At 38.0% G+C, this 22,226-nt stretch overlaps 2 protein-coding genes across 3 annotated transcripts; one reads left to right on the top strand and one right to left on the bottom strand.

Moving 5' to 3' along the window:
- The first annotated feature begins 343 nt into the window (after positions 1 to 343).
- LOC124219774 (lysosomal aspartic protease-like) lies at positions 344 to 4,979 on the top strand. Its single transcript, XM_046627857.2, has 8 exons — positions 344 to 485; positions 1,777 to 2,021; positions 2,411 to 2,529; positions 2,666 to 2,865; positions 3,034 to 3,156; positions 3,806 to 3,953; positions 4,151 to 4,243; positions 4,542 to 4,979. Exons 1-8 carry the CDS (start codon positions 424 to 426, stop codon positions 4,701 to 4,703), a joined length of 1,152 nt encoding a protein of 383 aa, XP_046483813.1. The 5' UTR covers positions 344 to 423; the 3' UTR covers positions 4,704 to 4,979.
- On the bottom strand, positions 4,646 to 22,092 carry PHRF1 (PHD and ring finger domains 1). 2 transcript variants are annotated; one of them, XM_046627852.2, is made up of 14 exons: positions 21,956 to 22,092; positions 21,105 to 21,294; positions 20,850 to 20,924; positions 20,545 to 20,614; positions 20,036 to 20,442; positions 19,590 to 19,823; positions 18,564 to 19,169; positions 16,174 to 16,421; positions 9,384 to 15,081; positions 8,423 to 8,864; positions 8,146 to 8,243; positions 7,832 to 7,960; positions 7,583 to 7,722; positions 4,646 to 7,455 (listed from the first exon to the last, which is right to left on the bottom strand). In XM_046627852.2, the coding sequence occupies exons 2-14, from the start codon at positions 21,234 to 21,236 to the stop codon at positions 7,437 to 7,439; spliced, it is 8,298 nt and encodes a 2,765-aa protein (XP_046483808.2). In that variant the 5' UTR covers positions 21,237 to 21,294; positions 21,956 to 22,092; the 3' UTR covers positions 4,646 to 7,436. The 2 variants fall into 2 exon arrangements, with proteins under 2 accessions (XP_046483808.2, XP_046483809.2); XM_046627853.2 differs by having other exon boundaries at positions 8,158 to 8,243.
- Positions 22,093 to 22,226: the final 134 nt, after the last annotated feature.

The following is a 22,226-nucleotide window of genomic DNA, read 5'->3' as shown; positions in this document are numbered from 1 at the left end:
ATTTACCCGTGTGAAACATCTGCATTACGCTGTGTCACGTATCAAAGGCGAAGATCAGCAATGCAAACTTTAAATTTCCCTCCAAAGCTACGATCTATCGCTCTGTGCAATCGACTCGCTTATATCGAACGATGCGGAACATCGAGTGATTGCCTCGAAAAGAATCGAGACGGTGAATTCTCGATTGTCGGCACTGTTGCGATATCGACGTCAGAATCAGGGGTCGGGAGTCGGGAGGGAGCGGAAACAACCGATCTTCAATATTATTTGTCATCATCGTTTTGACGCCGACATCTACCGTTCGTCCAAGTTTTACGCACATATTAAACCGAGACTTTGTCTCCCGCGTACGCGAATTGATCCGCTGTTCCACAAGTCCACGGTGAAGTCGAATCAACGTTTTTCAACATCAACGGCGCCGATATGTGGCGAATTATTTTATGGGTGGCTGCGGCAGTTGCCCTTGTCAGCGGAGATCTAGTCAGGTAAAGCAATATTAGAATATCATTGAAAATAAGTAACGGGAATAATCTATGGCCGTTAGAAAGATATTTCAGGTCAATTTCACCTTTATTACGTATCCTGCTATATTTGTATTTTCGCAATATAATATTCCTACTCACTATCTCGTCCATTGTTAACGGGGTTTTATCTGCTACAGAGGCAATTGACTTTGTGGCTTTTTGGCACCGCCTGGCGGATATACATATATCAGTACTGCTACGAGAATACAACTTAATAGATGAAAATTTATAGCAACTGGGAACCACACTTACAAAACTCACGTGCAACTGACTCGTCATAAAATATGAATAATGCAAATGCACATATTTTGAGGATTATCGGCTTCGAATCGAAACTTGTTGCTTTTAAACAACGCATGAATAAGGATTGAGCACATCCTTTTCTGACACAGAGAGAAAAAGAGAAAGAAACGTCCGAACCAAATGATTCATTTCTAGACTGCAATTTTCCCATTGAAAAATTAACCTTTGTTCCCGTGTTCGAATAATACGAATCTCATGCACTGCGTGTACATTAACTATTTATTATGATTGGATCGTCCCATCAAAAAAAGTTCTTTCCTTTAAACCAAACTTCAATTTATTTTAAGATATAGGCTCGAAAACTACTGAAATAAATGTAACGTGAATCTGTCATTGAGTTTTCTATTTCCCATTAATAATCGTGCTTGTCCAACGTGATTTACGAATGGATACATTATATTTATACGTACAGAGATACATATATTGTTAATACGAATACTGACTTAGCTTGATTTTTAAATCAGCTGTCCACGTTTGAGTAGATGTAACTATCCTCTGGAATTTTGTTTGCTCAATATTATCAGCTGTCGTATACATATAGAATGTATGCTTTACTTAGATTGACCTCTAGAGGTTGCACCTCGCTTTCTCTCCTGTTATCTATTACTTATGTTTCATTTTTCACTTCTGTGGAAACTGTATCGTATAAGTTAGATAATTACAGACCTCCTCGCCGAGCAGAAATGATAATACTTCACAACAGTAATATTTATTTATAAACGACGTTGTTTATTGAATCTTTGACTCTATTCCAAAACAATATAATAAAATAAAAGCACTAAAATTTCCACAAAGTTTCCTGACCTCAATATTTGCATAATTTTTAACCAAAAAACAATCTACTGAATTTTTTTTTCGTGAATTAAGAACAACTGCAGAAGCCGAAATTTGTTCGAAAATCAGTTTTGAATGGTCATTTTCCATTGTATAATTTTTGCTCATTCAACAGAGTTCCTCTCTACAAAGCACAAAGTGCTAGAAGGAAGCTTCAATCTGTTGGTACTGAAGTGCAGCAAATCCGTTTACGGTACGGTGGTCCCACTCCTGAACCTCTGTCGAATTACTTGGATGCGCAATATTACGGCTATATAACGATTGGCAACCCACCCCAACAGTTCAGTGTCGTATTTGACACTGGCTCATCCAACCTCTGGGTGCCCTCCAAAAAATGCCACTACACAAACATAGCTTGCTGTAAGTATGCGTACGCTCTTTATTTGCATCTTGTAAACAAATAATAAATAATGACAATATTGCCAAGCTAAAGTTGAAGGTATTAGCGTGTATTTATATATATCATAAATATTTACTTGACCACCTGCCAATTAAATAGCACTGACTTTAGTTCTTACAAGTCATCGCCGCTTAGTTAAATCTTGCAATCTGATCAAATGATCTTATCAGATTCACGCCGACAACTTTATTCAGAAATTAAATCCACGCAATACCAATGATATTCATAAGTTTATAAAAAAAATTGGCTGATATCATTTCTAAAGATTAATCTGTTTCACAATCAGTTACGTTCAATACCACGTAATGAATCTTCATCATTGTTTATTTGTTTACTTGCCAAATTACAGTGCTTCACAACAAGTACGATAGCAAAAAATCAACTACCTACCAGGCAAATGGTACTAAATTTGAAATTCGCTACGGATCAGGGAGTCTCTCCGGATTTTTATCCACCGATGTGGTATCGGTGAGTATTCAACACATATTATCTATTATCATTGTCTATCATTTCCTTTTCCATACAGTGGTCTGTTTTTAGTTTGTATTGCTATATCTTATCCTCAAAAATTAATTTTTCTCGTGAATTTTTCAATATATTTCAGTTCGGAAATGTTGACGTTCAGAAACAAACGTTTGCCGAAGCCATGAGTGAGCCTGGGCTCGCATTTGTGGCAGCCAAATTTGATGGAATTTTAGGAATGGCATACCCAAGAATCTCAGTCGACGGAGTGACGCCAGTTTTCAACAACATGCTGAACCAGGGTCTCATATCTCAACCAGTTTTCAGCTTCTACTTGAACAGGTATGCCTATGTCTACAGTTGAGTAGATTTTATTCACTTATGCCTACCGAAAATATTGTATTTTACGTTTCTACCCCCAAATTCGAGTAATCCGATCCTTAAAACCTCATATTATTAACTCATTTGTTCTTCAATCTGTGCATTCATTCAATTTTTTTTTAACCGTAGGGATGCTTCACAGAAGCTTGGTGGCGAATTGATTCTTGGCGGTTCCGATCCCGAACATTATACTGGTGATTTCACGTACGTTCCAGTCGACCGTCAAGCCTACTGGCAATTCAAAATGGACAAGTACGTACTAATTAAAAATCACGCACGATCGCGTAATGTTTCTTTTTAGGGTCTACTTTCATCGTTGACTGACAGTAAGCATGCAAGCACTGCAAGGTTCACTTCATTACCGGCGTTCTTATGGGATCTCAATAATCAGAATAACAATTTTATCTTTACCCCTCGTTTACGTATCTTTAGTCAATGCTTTCAGGGTTGTTCCAGATTATTTACGTTATCAAAACCTGTATTTTACAGAGTGTTGAAGTGAAAAATTTTTCCTTGCCACGCAATAAATTACCCACACTTGTTGCGAAAAATCTATTTTAAACGATGATGTGTATTGCAATTAAATGAAAACGGGACAAAGTAATATCAGTATTCTTGAAACATTGATATTGCTTTCGCATCTGGGCGAAATATCTTCGTGAATACGTTATGTAAACTTCACTAATTTTCTAGTAAATTGAAAAATTTCCTCATTTTTCTTGATATTTTAGAATTGTAACGATCGCGATCAACTTGAGTTTGTTTATTGTATACTAAAGTGAATCGTTAAATCATTTACCTCAAGTGATGCCGTTAACGGAACGTCTGCATTTATTTTATTCATTCATAAAACGTTTTTTTTTTTTGTTTTGTAATCCAACCCTCAAAAATATGTTTCTAGAGTCAAAGTAGGAGATAAAGTATTCTGCAAAAACGGGTGTGAGGCGATCGCGGATACGGGAACTTCTTTGATCGCTGGACCTGTTGAAGAGGTTGAAGCTATAAACAAGGCTATTGGTGCAACTCCACTCGTAGCTGGGGAAGCTATGGTATTCTATTTCTCTACTCTTTACCAAAATATTAAACAATCGTAAAGAATGACCTAATTAAATTAATTTTCATACCTGGAAAAAAAAAAAAAAAAGAATTTGTTGCTTTCATGATATCAAAAATATTCTTTGTCTTCGGCCTATGCAAATCGAAGATACGTTCTTTTTCTTTCAATGCCGAATTCTCGTGTGTTTAGGTCGATTGCAAGCTGATATCGAGTCTCCCAACAATTGGGTTTGTCTTGGGACAAAAAACGTTCACCCTGAAAGGTGAAGACTACATTCTGAAGGTAATGACTTTGTTTGCCATAAAACATCAAGTTTTATAATCCAAGCTTTCTTTCTTCTTTATTTGATACAAAACTTCGTGTATAGTTTTAAGAAGAGTGTGAAAATTGAAATCTGCTCATAGTTTTCTTTTTTTCATTACAAGTATCACATTATAATGAACTATACACTATGGAGATTTTAGATAGCAAAAATTGTTTCGACGTGGTATATTCGGTTACTATGAAAGAAAATAACTAATCTGTTTATAGTTCGATCAATTAATTAATATTATTAATATAATTTTTGTTATTTTTTCAGGTGAGTCAATTCGGCAAAACTATTTGTCTTAGCGGATTTATGGGCATTGATATTCCACCGCCGAATGGGCCGCTATGGATATTGGGAGATGTTTTCATTGGACGTTACTACACAGAGTTCGATATGGGAAACAACCGCATTGGTTTCGCTATCACCAAATAAACGAGTAAACGACTAAATAGATGAAAGTAAAATTATACATAATACCCTACACTGACAGTAATACTGTGACTGCAGTGATACGCCCTACGCGTTTATTTTATACATAATGAACTTATTGTGTACAAGTAGTGAACTTTGATACCATCTAAATATGCAGAGCCGCCATGGCAATAGCTGCCGACGCTGTAAATATGATCAACGCATTGTAATACCTGTGTATTAACAATTAAATGCTATCATTATTAAAATCTTCTGCTGAATAGTTGTACAATATAATTATGTATACAATACTTACCTAAAATACGTATTACACAGTTTTTTGATTTTGAGTTTTATGTTCGAAGTTCAATAATTTAAATGTAGTGTCAACAAAAAATGAAAAAAAAATTGTGTTAAAATGTAGAACTTTAGTTAAGAACACGCCAAACAAGAAAAATCTTTAGAGAATTTAGTTTTTCAAAACTCGACAAAGTGCATTAATCTCACGCGTGAAGTATATTTTTAACGACTCCACTGGCATTGTAATTACAAATAAGCTGATTTTTTAATGACTAATAAATTAAATTGTTTCATAAACAAAAATTGTGAAGTATAGGCGTTCAAGTAGCAGCTCCGGAATGCTTTATAAATAAATGACACCTACTTTGGCTGTTGGAATTTTCTTTTACACTACCGTTCACGCATTAGCTAATAGACCGAATTTGGGGTGTAAATGGATTGGTGTGTAGCAATTTGGAACAACGAGGGTTATTTTCAATTAATAGTAACGGTAGTAATAAAATAACTATCAAAGACGACCGTGAGATCTTTCATTTGTAAAATCACTGTAAAATTGTCATTGCGTTTTCTTTTTTTATTCCTATTGTTAATGATGCTCTGCATAGACTTTTTCATTTTGTTAAAAAATTTCAAATATTTTCAAATACTTTTACCTTTGAAACATTGTTCGTATTTCTGACATAATATTTAATTGGTAAGAAAAAGAAAAAAAGAAAAAAAATCAAAGTAAAATTAAAAATACTAAAACGTGAACTCTACACATGTAAACAAGCGTCAGTCGATTTTGATTGCAAATCTTTTTTTTCGTTTATAGTTTTTTTTTGGTTCATCGAACTTACAATCACGATATTGTTACTAACGAATTACACGTAATTGTAACCGTCGTAAACCTTTGAATTTGTGTTTGCAGTAGCAATTAATTACGGTCACAGTAGCAGTATTATGAAACAATCAAAAATTTTCAATTATAATTATTCCTTGTGTATTCTCTATACAAAACAATCAGTGTAACCGATTATCACTCTTTATCTACAATAACAATAATAATAATAATAATTCGTTAAATAATAATACTAGACTTTAGGCGTTACATAATTTCTTTTTCATAATAAAAATAATAATCATAATAATGATCATCATATTCATCGAATTGAAAGTATCTAAATTTTCACTATCAAACTCATCGACGAATTATTGGACAGCAGGTGTACGCACCATAAATACGGTTTAATGCTATATATCATCTATAAGTCTGAACAAAGTCGTACAAATCTTTGTACATTTTAAAGTTGCGTCGTTATCTACCTATATTTATATGTATACATATATCTTTTTACCGTGTGTAACCTTCTCCACTCGGTCTACCTCAGTCCACGCTATCCCTTCAAAATTCATTCAAAGCAAAACGTTGTACGATAAACGATAATCGTTAGCATCTCTCAATCTATATTGAAAAAGTCGTACCAAAGTTTGACAACTTTTATTATGAAGTCTATACAGTAAGGAATTAAAAAAACGGAATCAGAAACAATATTGGCGCACAGTCAGTTTTGACAACTAAGTTAAAATGCAATTAGGAGAGAAACATTAATGATTTAATCCAATTCCTTAGGAGTTGAATCAGTTATTTCCAGAAGAATTGCACGACGATTATTTACACATTTATTCATTTACTTATTTCTCAATAATGCGAATTGAGTTTTTCATCGATTGCTCTCCCTCTCTTTAATTTTATTTTCTGAAAAAGTATGAGGAGCAAAACTTTATAGCAAAATTACTATGTAGCAGTAGAGCCTCAATTCTCTCTAATATAGTGCGGAGTGAATTTGTCACTGTATATGTTTAAAATTTATCAAAGATAATGAACAAAAGAGACAATAAGAAAAAACAGTATCCTAATATAAAGTTTACAACGTGTTTTACCAACGAATGAACTAAAGAGTAAAATTAGTCAATCAATGACTGCCCTTTACTTACAACTGGGACAAAACCCGTCATCATCGTTGCGACTGTGATCATGGTCGTAATTTGACCAATCATAATAATGTTGTGATGTGATAAACAAAGTTAAATAGTGGAGAACGGAAGAAAACAGGGAAACAAAAACTAAAGAAAAATATATATATCTGGGGCGGGGGTTTGCAAATGGATAATCGATAGACGCCATTAGTATAAGTATTTACACACACAATACACATTGTTCGGTGTTGATTTATAGCAGATTATACTGCTCTGATTTCCTTACAGTTAGAATTAACGATGTGGAGTAGAATTCATATTCATATTCATATTCATATTCGTGTTCACATCCATAATCTTGTTCATTTTCAAAATCATATTCATTCCGGGCTATTGTGTATTTTCACTTACCACCAGATTCGATTCTCGGGAGTACGGAATTTTATCGACGAGGGCATATTATATTTAAATACTAGACCCAATATTGGCTTATGATCAACTCCAGAGATTTTTCCTAAAATGATAAAACGGAAATGTTAAGCAGTTTCATTATGGAATGAAACATTCTCTCTTTGTACTTGAATCAACATATCGGAATGTTGTTATTTCTCGAATGTATAGAAGTAATAGGGTATACTTACGCAGCTTTAGATGCCTTTTGCTGATTCATCGTCGCACCCCCAAAACTCTTTTTTTTATTCATTCGACATTTTTTCACGTAAGCTTCAACCAGCAAGCCGATTTTTTTAGGATTTATTTCCCCCGTTTTATTGTGACAAATCTGAAATTTACGCAAAAACACGTAGCATTGTACATAGAAACACGCTGCACTGAATTTTTTGGTTTAATACTGTTGTAAAATAGAGGTTGTAGATGCAATTCAGACCCACCTTAGGCACAGCTTTTCTCATAATGTCTTTATATTCCTCTTTTGTTACGTGCTTCTTTGTGTAATGTGGTTTCAAAACTAGTTTCACCTCCTCTACGACTCTTTCTTGTCTGTTTAATTTTTTTAGAAACTGAAAATCGGAAAGACAAATCAAGTAATAACGATGAAAAATTATGCATTAATATTGTTATAATTAATATTGTCGTTTGGTTCTATCAATGTAGGTATATTTTTTAACGTCAAAAAATAACTGGATCACTTAAATAAACATTTATGCGTCAAAAATTCAAAAAAAAATCATTAAAAAAACCGAACCTTGTCTTTCACCTGCATTTCGACGGCTGAACTCGGGAGATCGTCCAAAATCTGAAGCTGGTTTTCGTCCATTCGAACACCGACTTTGGGATTTGTTGCTAAAAATATTATTAGAGAATTTTACTATGCAAAACGTGCGATATACGTAATACCAATGTACTTAGGATCACTAGAGATCCCTGATTTCAAGGCTATAACTTTACCACTATCTTTATTTTCTAGCTCAGTAAATATGTACGCTAAACAAGTTAAAAGGATAACAGAAGTTGGTACCTACATTTCTTTCTCTTATCCTTCTCAAGAACTTTTCTCGCCCTCGTTTTTCCCAGACCTTTAGCTGGTGACGAGCCAAAGAGTACGTCAAAAGCGTCTTTTTTATCAGCTGGTTTGTTGGCAGTTTTCGATGGTGTATTTTTATTTGTATTACCAGGGGGCAATTGTTGAGGACTGTGGCCTCCTGGACTGGGAGGATCAAAAATCCCATCGCTAAGACTGGAACCGGGCGAATACGGCGACGACATGTCAATAGTGTCGTTTGTGGTCTCAAGTGTAGCGTCGCTTCCATTTTGTCCCATTGTTGAAGCATTTTTGCTCTGTGAAGATGTCGACTTGTTGCCACGCGATGGAGCCGGCTTTGCCGGATTAGTGAATAAGTTTGGCAGCTGTGGCCTCTCGTTTGATCTCTGTTTGTTCTGATTTATCGGCGAGATTCGGTTTGGCTGTCGTTAATATAATCCGTCATTGTACATTCTCATATCAAAAAGTTTCTCGCATTTCAAGATATCGTTCAGTTTTTTTTCTCAACATTGCTTACTACAATCTCAACTTGAAGATGCGAGACTTACTGGTACTAGGAAAAGAACATAAGGTGTATATTCACTCTCACCAATCTTAAAAACCGAGAAACCTTTTATCTAAAACTGGAGACTTTGAGGTTTTTTCTTATCAGAGTGGTTAAGTGTTCAATAATGAAGAACTTTGTTACGAGATTCGAAACCATTTCATTCCCAGAGTGAAAAAGTTTCAACTCACCAAACGATAAGGATGGTACGTTTATGAAAGACGCGGACCTTATAGTCTAGACCACCAGATATCGATTCTGACATCTTTCTGTTTCAGGTGTGAAAATAGGATGCGGTTTATAACTACAAGGCCTGCTGAGTGAATCGAAGATAGATTGAAAACACCTCAAGTGTACTAGTTACTGAAGTACTCTATGAAAAAACAAATATACCCACCTGTATTAAACTTCTTTGAGTGCTGATGGGTGTACTGGTGTTAAACAAAGTGCTACGTTGAACAGCTGCAGTGACAGTAGCAAGTACCGGATTAATGTTTGTAAAGTTAACCGGATTCTGTTGGTTCTGTTGACTCTGTTGAGTTTTAGCGGGACTTTCGCTCGGCTGTGTTATTTCAGTCTGTCCATCACCAACAGGCGGTGAGTCTCTCTTAGGTGAGGCTTTCCTTATGGTAACCATAGATATGATCTTGGGTTTATCCATCTGTTTATTAGTGTCCTGACTCTGTTGTTCCTGGATCTGTTTGTCTGCTTCACTAGGAGTGCAGGAAAGAGTATCAGTTGCGTCATGATTTCTTGGTGAACTACACTGATTTCTGTCTCTCTCGTCTGCTGGTGTAGCTTCCTGACTGGCTACTGGCGTCGGAGACCTTGACTTTGTAGGGTCGAATGGATCGTACGCGTCAGGTGACGTCGGCGGTGATGTGGGTGGTTCGGGCGGAGTATTGGGCCCTATTTTAAGTCGCAGTTCGAGCTCCTCCTGAGCCCTCATTTCCAACTCTTCGTCAGCTCTTTCGTCTATTTCCTCTTCCTCTTCCTCGTGAAGAGGGTTTATCATCGACGCCCTGAGGTTACTCTGCTGCTTGTTTATAGAAAATTTAATTTGCGGCTCCGGCGGAGTCTTTGGACCCTGAGAAATGAACTGCTCATGCTGAGGAGTAGCCTGAGCAGAGACATGCTGCTCAGGGGTGGCTATTTCCTGGGTTTGCTTGTGTTCCTCGTCGTCACTAAGTACTATGACGTCACGTGGAGAAGGTGTTTGTTCCCTAAACGGAGACTGGTCGAGGTCTATTACCGCCACAGGTTTTTTTGTTGCTGCTATTTCAGCAGCCTTTGATTTTTTCTTCTTCTCTTTCTTGTTCTTCGGAGACTTAGGCGGTCTTTTTTCTTTAACCTTTTCCTTCTTAGACCTTTTAAGCACAGGCTCAGCAGTTTGCGCAGTTTCTCGGCGCCTGCGTTTTATTGTCGGTGTCACAAGTGGCATAACTTCAGGCAGGGGGGGTAACTCAGCCTGGTTTACTTCATTCTCCTTATTGAAGCAGACGCTAACAAGTATGTTGTCTCCGCTGGCGAAAACTTCTTTAGAAGGTGGTGGAGTCCTGTTACGTTTGTTCTTCTTTCGCTTTTCAATCTCCTTCATTTTCTTGGGGTCCTTTTTCTTCTCCTTCTTCTTTTTCTTTATCGCTTCTTTATTCGTCAGTATAACAGTCAAGTTTTTAGGAGGGACTGGAACAGTATCTAATACAGGAGACGACCAGCCTGTATGAGAAGCCACTTCTTCGTGTCTGGTTGGCGATGGGTCTCTGGACCGTGATCTGGACCAGGACGGAGTCCATTGAGCACTCCAGGATCTTCTGTCTCTCGACACCGGGCGTCTTTCTCTCTCGATTATCTTTTCGTTAATCGATTCCCAGTTTTTATTGCGTTCTCTTTGATCCCTGGACCGCGATCTTTCCCTTGACCTATCTCTCGAACGGGAGGCATTCTTTCTCTTTGTGTGTTTTTTGTCTTGGGATTTGGAGGATATTCTCTTGGGTGTTTTTGATCGTGATCGCTTTCTGTTTCTCGAGCGGCTTCTAGACTTGTGCTTTTTTGCTTTATCCTTCTTTTTATCCCGGGATCTACTCCTCGACCGACGACTTTTAGACAGAGATCTGCCTCTGGATCGCCTTCTCGGTGAAAGAGAGGATCTGCGCTTCCTTGAGAGAGATCTGGATCGTCTTTTCGACACCGATCTCTTCCTTGATACCGATCTCCTTCGTGATATCTTACGCTTTGATCGAGACAAGGATCTTCTTCTAGACACTGATCGATCTCCTTTAGAATAAGACTGACGGGTTCTGGACCAAGATCTTCGCATTCGGGATCTAGATCTACTTCTCGATCGATTTCTTTCGTGAGATCTGCTTCTTCGATCTCTGGAAAAACTTCTTCTACGCGATAAAGTCCTGCTTCTAGATCTGCTTCTAGTCTCATCCCTGATATCTCTACCATACTCATCTTTTCTTGGCCTCGACGGTTTGTCAGCTACAATCTTTCTCACATCGTATCTCTCGAGCTCCTTACGCTTCTCTTTCTTTCTTGCCACTTCCTTTCCCTTCTTTTTCGACTTATCTTTGTCCTTGTCTCTGTCTCTATCTCTATCTTTTTCCTTGTCTCTCTCCTTTTCTTTCTCCTTGGACTTCGACCTCCTGTCCTTGTCGCGATATTGCCTTTCCTTGGTACTCTTAGATATTTTCTTCCACGATACTTGGTTCTGTGATGCAATATTCTCCTTGTTTTTGTCCAATTCCTTTCCCTTCTCCTTCTTATCTTTTTTTTTCTTCCTCTTACTGTCGTCTTCCTTTTCCTTGCCAGGCTTTTCACTTGTCTTACGGCTCATTCTGCCGTCATCCATTATTTCTCCATCCTCCATCTCCTTTTCCTTCCTTAGATGCAGCAGTGCTAACTCATCCTCAAAATTCATTGCTTCGTCAGTTTCTGAAATTGCTTCTGTTCCCAGACCCGCGTATCCTGCGGGAGTTCTGCACCCATCCAAATCGTCATTTGATCTATCTTTGGTCGGGGTTATCGGCTCCAGGCCACTTTCGAAAGGCGAGGGAGAACTTCTGTCATTATCCTTATATTTTACAGGCAGCTCGTCTTTGCAAGGAGTATAAGCTCCGTCAGATTCCCAGCTCTGTTGATGCAAGTTAGTGTGCACAATACTTTCGAATATCTCACTAGGGTCTTTTTCCAGGGGAAAATTCTCTGTTTCCGGAAGAAAATCCATTTTTTCACTGGAGCCTGCCTCCTCCAAATTGTCCTCAATTTCAATAAGTTCCGAATCATCTTTCTCTTCACATTCTGTAGTCTTATTCATTTTTTTCTCTTGTGCTTTATCTTCATCCTTGTCATCATGGGCATTATCATCAGGGTTCTCAGGTTTCCTTGAAATGAATTCCTCGTCTATCTGATCATAAAGCACATTACTCTCTTTTACTGGTTCCTTGGCTAGAGTTTCAATGTTTGTTTGGACATTGTCTACCCTCGTCCATCCTCCAGTAGTAACGGCCTCTTTTTTGCTCTTTGCTTCTTGGCTCTTTTGCGTATTTTCAAGACTATCCTTGAGGCTGACCTCCAGATCGTCCTCGGCTGTAACCTTTGGCGATGACGATTGGATGGTGTCAGTAATGGAGATGATTGTATCCGAGCTTTTCTCAGTCAAGTCAACCATCGATGGAGTCTCATTTTTCTCCTTCTCGCAGTCGAATTCATTCTTCTTGGATGAATCGCGTGACTGATCCAAGTCATTTACAGCAGGCTCATCCTCACCCTTATTTGTAGTATCTTGTTCATTTACCTCTTCGTCATCAATCACAGTTAACGTTTTTTCACCTTTTTGCTTTTTTTCCAGCTCCTCTTGCTGCTCCATTTCTCTTAGCTTCTGTTCCTTTTCTTTGAGCTCTTTTTCGAGTTCCTCCAATTTTTCTTCCTCGTCATCATCAGACTTCTCCTCAGCATCTGTGTCCTTGGTCCTATCCTGTTTCTCCACCGTCTCATCTTCAGTCTCTGTGGCAACTTTAACCTCCTTGGTAATAGGTTTTTCTTCATTAGCCTTTGCCTTTTCAATCTCAGCATTCTTCTTTTCTTCGACCTCTTTCTCCTGCTGGATCGAGGTTTCTATAGTCTCATCTATTTCGTCGTACAGATTGCTGAGTTTGTTGCTAAGCTTAAATTTATTGCCAATTTTAAACGTGATCTTCCCTCTACTGTCATTTGATATTTTCTTCGGTGGTATCTTACTGAGCGTCTGTCTTTCCTTCTGCAATGATTCGACATAGGGATCAGACGGTTCAGGTATATCAGACAAATCACAGGCCTGCACATCACCCACAATGATATCATCGTCGTCAGGAATATCGGGTGGCAGAGGCGGCGGTTCGAGCGGTCCTATTTGCTGGGAAAGCTCCTGTTCACTATTCCTAGCTACATCCATTGTCTGAGATGAGTAAATTGAAAAGTTTGGACAGTCAGCTTGCGAGTCGTCTTCGTCGTCGTCGTCATAAGCGGTCAGTCGGATTCCAGGCTTATCGATGATAGCCTGCTGATTAGAAAAGCTGGTTGCAAAAGAGTGAGCTGCAGGTTCTGAAACCCCTCGCAGTCCATGGCTCTCACCATGTTCGGCATTGCTATCACTGTCATCAGCGAAGGGATCATACTTATCGTCACTCTTGTGCTCCCTATTATCCTCCTTCGGATTGTCGTCAATTACAAGTTCCTGATCGCTGTCATTGCAGTCCCTGTCGCTCTTTGACTCTTCAAAGTCAAGAAGACCGGACGGCGGCTCAGGCGGAGGAGGTAACAGCACACTCCCAACGCCCTGGTCGTTATTCAAAGCATCGACAACTGGAGAGTCATTATCGCATGAATTCTTATTGTCAGGTTGTTCAATATCCGAGTAAAGGTCGCACTCTTCCTCATCTGGCGCCTGATTCCTGGGGCCAAATGTGGGCTCAGTATTGCTTAAACCAGCTTGCGGAAAGTGCGAGTGATCTTGGACGTCGTCATGCAAATTAAACCCTGACCCCTCGTCTTGGAAGCTTTGCCCTAAATTACCCTGCATATAGCTTGGAGGCCTAATCGGGGGAAGTCTGGGTCCAGGCAGTGGTGTAGACATCAGTGGATGAATCTGGGGTCTAAATCTCTGGAAGGAATTCGGGTGCGGAAAACCAGGAGGAGGTGGTCTCTCGCTGTTACCGTCTTGATGGCCGAACGGTGTCGGCGGTTGCTGTTGCTGGTGCTGATGCTGGTGCTGCGGCTGCTGACGATCGTTACGATCCGTCATCAGCGGAGGTGGAAACCTTGGTCTTTCGTTACGGAAGTTTTGCTGCTGAGGGTTGCGGTTCCTAAACGGGGGATGAAGATTTCCTGCAAATCCTGGATGAGGACCGCGCATTTCAAATCCTGGATTGTAGTTACCTGGGGGTCTAAAGTCACGGCCACTGTTATAACTGTCCCTTGCTCCCCCTGGCCCGCCAAAGCTGTGCCGTCCACCTCCTCCGCCTCCTCCTCCCCCATACGAATCTCTGCCTCCGCCATAACCCTGCCCGCCATAACTATGCCGGTTGTTTTCGCAGTTATAGTTACCGCTTCCCCTAAAGTTTCCACGGTTTCCTCCACCTCTTGGACTGTTGTACATCGGATTTTGTACCATATCATTTTGATCGGTCTTTGTCAAGTCCAGACGTGTTTCCTTCGCTGTAATATTCTCCTCGTCGTTTGTCAAGATTTTTTTCTTTATCGGACTCTCGTTGTTGTTTATGCTGTGCTTGTTGTCTTCATTGTTGTCATTGTTGTTGTTGTTGTTGTTGTTGTTGTTGTTGGTGTTATTTTTTATCAGAAACGTTCCGTCTGCCTTCAGAGTTAAATCGGTGTTTTTCTTAGAGTGCCAGAACTCTTGGCTGTCCAATATGCTACCAATCAGATCGACGGGGGTCATCAAATCTGGATTTACTTCATCACGTGGTATCAGTGGATTTGAAATCGTTTTCAATGCTGTGTGACGACGTGTCGATGCAATCGCATTTCTGGGACGACTACTTACTAGTAATCCATTACCGCCAACTGTACAACTGTCGGATTCTTCCGAGTCGGACCTGTTTTGGGAAACAAATAAATTTTCACACCATTTAGATGGATGATGCATCTAAATGGCTTGCTGCATCTGTACGTATACGAAGAGAATCTCTTAAAGTGGACCTTTCGAACTATCAATCGAAGCAAAGTTACAGCATTTGACGAAAGGCATGTATTGTAATCACCTCGACTGGCTTGACAGGCCTACTTCGAGAGACTCTCGCAGTATGTATCCAATAATTTAACGTATTCGCAGGCAATAATATGTATCAATACCGAGCTCGGATTTTACAGAGATTATCAGTTTTAGAGATAAAGTTTTTCTCTGCGATTGCCAAATATGTACTAAAAGAGAATGCAATGTTGAAATCTGGTAAGTAAGAAGAACTTTCCTTGCTGGTTTGCAAATAATTGTAAATGACAATTACTCTTCCGTAATAAAATAATTATTGCCTTCAAATGCTTCGTTCAATATGGTTTGCCTAGACACTAAACATTTAAACGACATTTAAGAATATAATAGTATTAGAATCAATGTTTGCAGATAAAACCAGAACAATGTGTATTGTGCGCATCCTTGTATATCCAGGTAAAATTCGATTCATACACCCAGAAAAATATCCTACTCTCTTATGGTCGTGAGGGTTCTTTGATATTAGAGCCTGGCAGGCAATACTAAATAAATATTAATCATAATCATAATCGCAGTAATAACAGCAGTAATAACTGTAATAGAGATCAAATTCATATCGTCGTATAGGAATATGGTTTAAATGTACGTAAAGCTGTAGCGTACCGAGCCTGAAATCAAATTCATTCGCAAAATTTTCGCAAGAACCTCATTGCCTCATTGTCAATAACTGGAGGGTAAGTACATCAATGTCTTTCTAGTCGATGATTGATAATTCGCAATGGAATGCGAATAAAAGGTATATGTATACCCAATCAATACCGTAACTTGCCATAAATGTTGTTAAGAGTCAAGACAAAGCAACGAAATGAATTTTAAAATTAATAATAGTAAAACAAGTGTCAAACAATAACTGAAAAAACGAGTAAATAAATGATACAATGATTGATGAAATATAGGTATTGGAAAATTTTTCACTCACCCAGTCGGGCTGTAGTTGAGGTCGCGTGAATTTCCGAAGAGGCTGACTTGAGATATACCCGCTGTGTATCTTGAATTTCTGAGCAGTGTGCGATCGCTTATGGTTTGACGATTTTTAACAGTTGGCACGAGGAGAGGAACGTTACGGATTGGTTTGCTCATTCCCAGCGCCACTGCCAACCGTTTTTTGACAGTCTGAGCTTTGGCTACAGAACGTACGGTACGGGCACGACGATATCTACCTCGTTGCTGAAATTGATAAAAAATTACTGTTAAATTTCACACATAAGAAATAAATATTAGCTATTTTTTCCTTGTCTTAATTATAATATTCAGAAGAAATTGCGTTCTTTATTGATGTTATCAAAGTTAGATAGTCTTGAGTACATACTAAGATTAATGGATCTCAATTTCATATAATTTTATAGCTTGTAAAAAATGGTTTGGGAAGTATAGAGCCCCTGTGATTTTACTAAGTGGAGATTTGCTTCTGATTCGTTTCTTGTATTACTCAATTCTGAAGAATTTTAAGCTTAGTAATCTGTAAAATTGTACATCGCTACTAATGTAATTTTATGTTATTAACTTATTTAGCAATCGACAAGATCAAAATAACTTTTTTACTTGAATTTGATAAATTTTAAATTTATACCAAAATTGTCTTAAATCTTTGATTTTCACTTAGAACTATTTTCAATTTTTATTTCTCCCTTACGTTTACCAAGAGAAAAAAGCAAAATTTGAATGGTTAACTTGTTATAATTTAATTTTTTTTTTTTTTTCTGATACTCTACTTTCGTTTTTCGCATCGTTGATCTCAATATGAATAATATGATGAAAGAGTGTACTTATGAGAAGACGGAAAAAAAATGTGAGAAACACGAAAAGAAAAAAAAAAAAAAAACTCAAAAGATTCTACTGACAAAAAATTTTTATTAACATGAATCAAGGATTAAGGATTAAGGTTGGATACAGATGAGTGAAAAAAAATAATATGAACAATCATGTGGTCATTAATTGAAAAATTACGCGATACATGACATGGTTAATACACATATGTATAATTATGCTTTTTTTTAGCTCTTGTGATAATGATATATTAAGCGAAAATTTATACAAGAGAAGTGAGAAGACAACAAGACGCAATTTTACTTTTGTCTCTCTTTACAAGAAAAAGAGATACACTCAAACTCCGAACATTAAGTACTTCCGTTTGTTTTCAATACAGAAAATGAGTAATATCAAATTATTGTTGTAAAGTGAAATTGTTAGCGGTTTTTTATATATTTTTATAATTTCCAAGTCACTGAAACTGATATCCCATTTTAACAATTCGCGTGGAATCAGTAGGATTTTTTAAATCAAAACCGTTCAAAACAATAGAAGATTTTTTATAAATTGCAATTTTTTTTATCAGTGTCTTTAGGTTCTGCATTATTCATAATTATGATACATTGGAAATAAAAATGATTGTACTTTGTTACTATTCTTATTATAGTCAGTACTGAATATAAAAGAGTGCAAAAATATTTACAAAAAAATATCCCATATTGCAGAGATGCACTATTCGTTGCGCTGTTACAACAATTTCATTCACCGGTTTGGAACTTAGAGACTAGAGGACATGTATAGCTTTCGTGTTTGATTTCAACACATTGAAAATAAATAAAAATTTGGCTTGTTTCAGAAAACCTCTTGTACTTAAGAGACTGACTATCATGAAAGAAGTAACTATAAGTTGGTTGAAAAATTAAGTGAATTGAGTTGCAAAACATGAGTAGACTAGGGTAAAATATTATATCAAGGATTCCCGTCAACGTTTCTTAAACATTATCAATATTCCACAGAATCCAGATACTGTACTTATTTTGAATCACAGCTGGTTCATGAGCAATCTTTACAATGATCAGAGAATTTAGATTTTTTAAGTTCGGTAAGCAGATTGCGACAAGATCGAATTGTCAATCACTCTCAAATTTCCTAAGCCCAACCCGGTTTGCAAGTATAAAAGTATTATATAAATAATATGAATAGATTCAATTCAAATTGTAGCCAAATTGTGTTAGTGCATATTGTTTTTTCGAAGTATCTTGCAGACAGTGGAAATCTATGGAACTCATTTCGAAAATTAATTGGAATATGAGCGCAAGTCCATGTAAGTTTATTAAAAAAAAGAGGGGGAAAAAAAAAGAGAGAGATAAATTCATAAATTCTGGTCTAAAATCTAGCAATAGATTCGATCAAAATTTTTACAACTGATTGAATTTCATGTAGTATGCAAATATCACATGAGAAATGGATCATGGCCTAATTTTGCGCATATTTGCCTAGGTGTACACAGTTGGGTTAGTCAATTGCAGATATCATCTGAGATATTTATTGGTATTGTACCTTTCGCTTGCGCTTCGATTTCTTCTTCTTGTATTTACGTGTTTTCGACGATCCATCATTGGCTCCGGACGACTTGACCTTAACGTATGTGATGATTTCCACCTTCTTGCCGTCATCGTCAATCTCCGTTAGCCTCACTTTTCGCAGCTTCATGATCGTCTGCTTGCTGCTGGTTTTGCGAACTTTTTTGTTTTTCCGTTTACGTTTTACCGTACTAGACTTAGACGCAGACTTAGAAGTCGATTTTTTAGAGCCCGTGACTTCGCAAACGCGACGTCCTGGCGCCGCTTCCGCAGCTCGAGCGCGGGACGTTGATCCTGCAACCGAGTCAAGACCGGACGACGACGTCGAGGGCTGGTCAGGATCGAAGAAGACGACCGCGTCTCGCGAGTCCGCCGCGTGTCTTGTTTCTCGCGATAACGACGCTGCCCGGTTACGATCGGCGCGTATATTTGCCCGCACGCGTTCCGTTTGACGAGTACGAGGAATTACGCGCGGACCTACCGACAATTCGCGGTCACGACCGGTTCGCGTTCTCCCGTACGATTCGCCCAGTCTACGAGCCTCTTCCATCAAATCTGGAACCTCGTCAAGGTCAATTTCCACCTAAAATTTCACAGTTTCGTTTCTTAGTCTTTCATTCATTTTTCGGACCTATTTCAGGGCTATAAGCAATCAAGAAAAACATTGTGGGTAGATTTTGCGAAATAGGGTGGTAAAGATTCTGTTGCGTTATAAATAATTGTTAACTTTTTAGCCCAACTTAGAACTGGAACAAACAAAGTTGATCAAACTCAGCGTTTGCTCGTAAATGGTGGAAAAATGTATTCATAATCTTTTTTTACCTACTTATCCAGCTGTCCAGGTCATATAATAAAGTGCTCTTCGCGAGTTCTTTACGGTAATCATTCAGAAAAATATCATAAGCTTGTGCGGGATGACTCTGAGCTGTCTTCGTTTATGTTTTTTTATACCACTCCCTGATTTGTACTCTACTATTTACTCTTGTATAAGTTTATTTGTTACCACTTCGGCATCATTCTGACTATTTTGGGCGCATTCAGGACAGAACCACTCGTCCATAGGAACTTCGTTCATGGGTGGAGTGAGGCACTCTAGGTGATAACCCAGATCGCAACCGTCACACAGCAACATTCGATCTTCCCTGTCGCACTGTTGGCAAATCTCGCAGTACGTAGCATCTTCCTGGATTTGTTCCTCAACCGGAGGTTTGATAGTAACTGGAAGCTGCTGTATGACCTGAAAAAATCATGAAAATGCTATGTAGCTTTTTCTTTCTAGCACTTGCTTAAAACATGTCAAATTACAAAGAGTACGGCTAAGTCGTAACATAAATTCCGAGATCAATGAATGTGCTGATTAATAGGGCGAAATTAATAATATATATGAAAAAAAAAAAAGGTTTTTACTGTTACTTTCTTATTGTTCTTCAATTTCTCATTTAACAGTACCTTTCCACCAAGATTTTTCCTGACCAATATTAAGGTAAAGGTTTGTCTATCGACAGGACATGTGTTGATGTTCTTGCTCCATTCGACGAGGCACTCAAGGCAAAAAGAATGGTCACAAGATTCAGGTGTAGCGATTTCCTGTTTCTTGAAGGAGAGCAAACAAATTGGGCATTTTTCTGTCTGCAAGTTACTGCTGTCACTGTCGCTGTCACTTCCATTTGCAGTCGCTTCATCAACACCCGCAACTTCTCCTGATTCTCCTTCTACTTTGAATTTTGATTTTTTTTGCCCATTTGACGATTTAGCTTTCCGCCCAGTACCTGTGCCACCTTGTCCATCCAACTCTGACGACGAACCATCTACAGTCCTCCAGTCTGACCGTGAGGTTGAACTATCACTATCGATGACTGTGAATGAAAAAATTTGGGGTAAGATCTCAGGGCAGAATAAGATGAAAGAGAAAATTCATCATTCACGTAAATTAACACACCAAACAAGTATATACTAACCTAGATCATTTGATCCATCAGCATCTGTATCACTGCACCCGTAACTTGTGTTATCATCACTGACGAGTCTCTGCAATTTAATGTAAAAAGAGATGATTAATTGGTCAGCTAATTAAAATTTTCTAAAACTGAGATCCTTACAGATAAATGATGTTGGTGAAAATTCAGTTACTTTGTTTGATTCGAGATATGACAGAATAATGTTATATTAGTTGCTATGTGATTAAGGTTCTCATTTTCATTTCCAATCTGATCTTCCAAATGAGGGGGGCAGGACGTTTGGATGCTATGTAAAATATGCTTACATAAGTTTTTCTGTTCTTTACAGGCTTTGGAACATCGCTATCATCTGAGCTGCTCTCGCAGTCACTTGTGACCCTCTGAAACATGAATATAACAAATTAGATTTAATCTCTATCTTCAACAGAGAATTCAAATACAAAGCAGTTTAGTTTACTCACACCGTCAAAGAATAAATTTATTAAAAAGAAAAGCTACAGTATTGAAAGTAAAACTCTACCTTTTGCTATCTCAACTATCTGTTCAACGTATTTACTTACATATACTCTCCTTTTTCTTGGCATCCCTATTATTGATTCATCGCTACTGTCACTATCAGAAACGATAACTCGTCTCCGTTTGGAAGGCTTTGGTGAATGCTCGCTGTCTTCGCTATCGCTAGACATCTTCATTCACTACGGTCAAAACATGTGCATGTGTGTTCCAACCTTGCTTTGCTCACCACCTCAGCTGAATAACAGACAACATCGATACAACAGGTTTTTATTATGAGTATTCTTAAGTAATCTCATACAACTACAACAGGTTCAAGAAGCAAATAATCGGTTGCCCTCAAATTTGCAATAAATTGGAATAATGTAATATCGACATTGACTGATGGCTGATTTATTTGGAACGAACAGTCCCTGGACGTAGTGATGAAGGTGGGACAAATATCACGAACCTTCAAAACTACAAATTATTTTCGCCATATGCAAATTAAGCATACACACATGTATAGAAAGGGAGATAGAAAATAGGGAGTGAAAAGGGTGAATAAAAAAAAAGTGGAAGGGTCGAATACTTAAAAAAAATTCTCCAAAGGAAACCGAATAAAGACGTCTCAATTCAGATTCGCTAGTAAGATCTGGCACGAAGATTTGGGGGATATAAGTAGTCAAAATATTCGAAAATTATTCAAGGTTCGTTTCATCTATCGTTATTTTTTCTTGTTCACACACGTAGTATCCTTGGCTAGTTCCCCGTTCTGTTACCAATTTGCGTCCCAAACATGACGGTCGTTGGTAAATATTTGCAAAATTTAACACGCCTGGGTACAAGTGATGCATGAAATATTACTCCAGTATTATTAATAGATATCTACGTAAGAATATGACTTATTTCCATATACCTATACGGTTTTAAAAATATTTTATTCCGTGATGACAAACTTTGGTGATAATGACAGCCAGAGGTACGCTTGGTTGTAGAAAACCGCGGCCATTTTCCTTTTACCAATTCTCGCTAGGCTAGTCGCTTGCACGATTCAGCCGACTTTCCGACGTTGCCGATTCTCAAATCTTCATCAAGCGATTACTAGCCATCTGACGGAATTTGTTAGTGTTACATTGAAGTTTTGCAAGGGGCATTTTTACTTTTGAAATCATCCTTCGAAATTCAAC

Source organism: Neodiprion pinetum, chromosome 5 (genome assembly GCF_021155775.2).
Source record: "Neodiprion pinetum isolate iyNeoPine1 chromosome 5, iyNeoPine1.2, whole genome shotgun sequence".
Taxonomy (NCBI): domain Eukaryota; kingdom Metazoa; phylum Arthropoda; class Insecta; order Hymenoptera; family Diprionidae; genus Neodiprion; species Neodiprion pinetum.
Note: the sequence above shows the minus strand (reverse complement) of the source record. Positions and strands in the feature narration are given on the sequence as shown.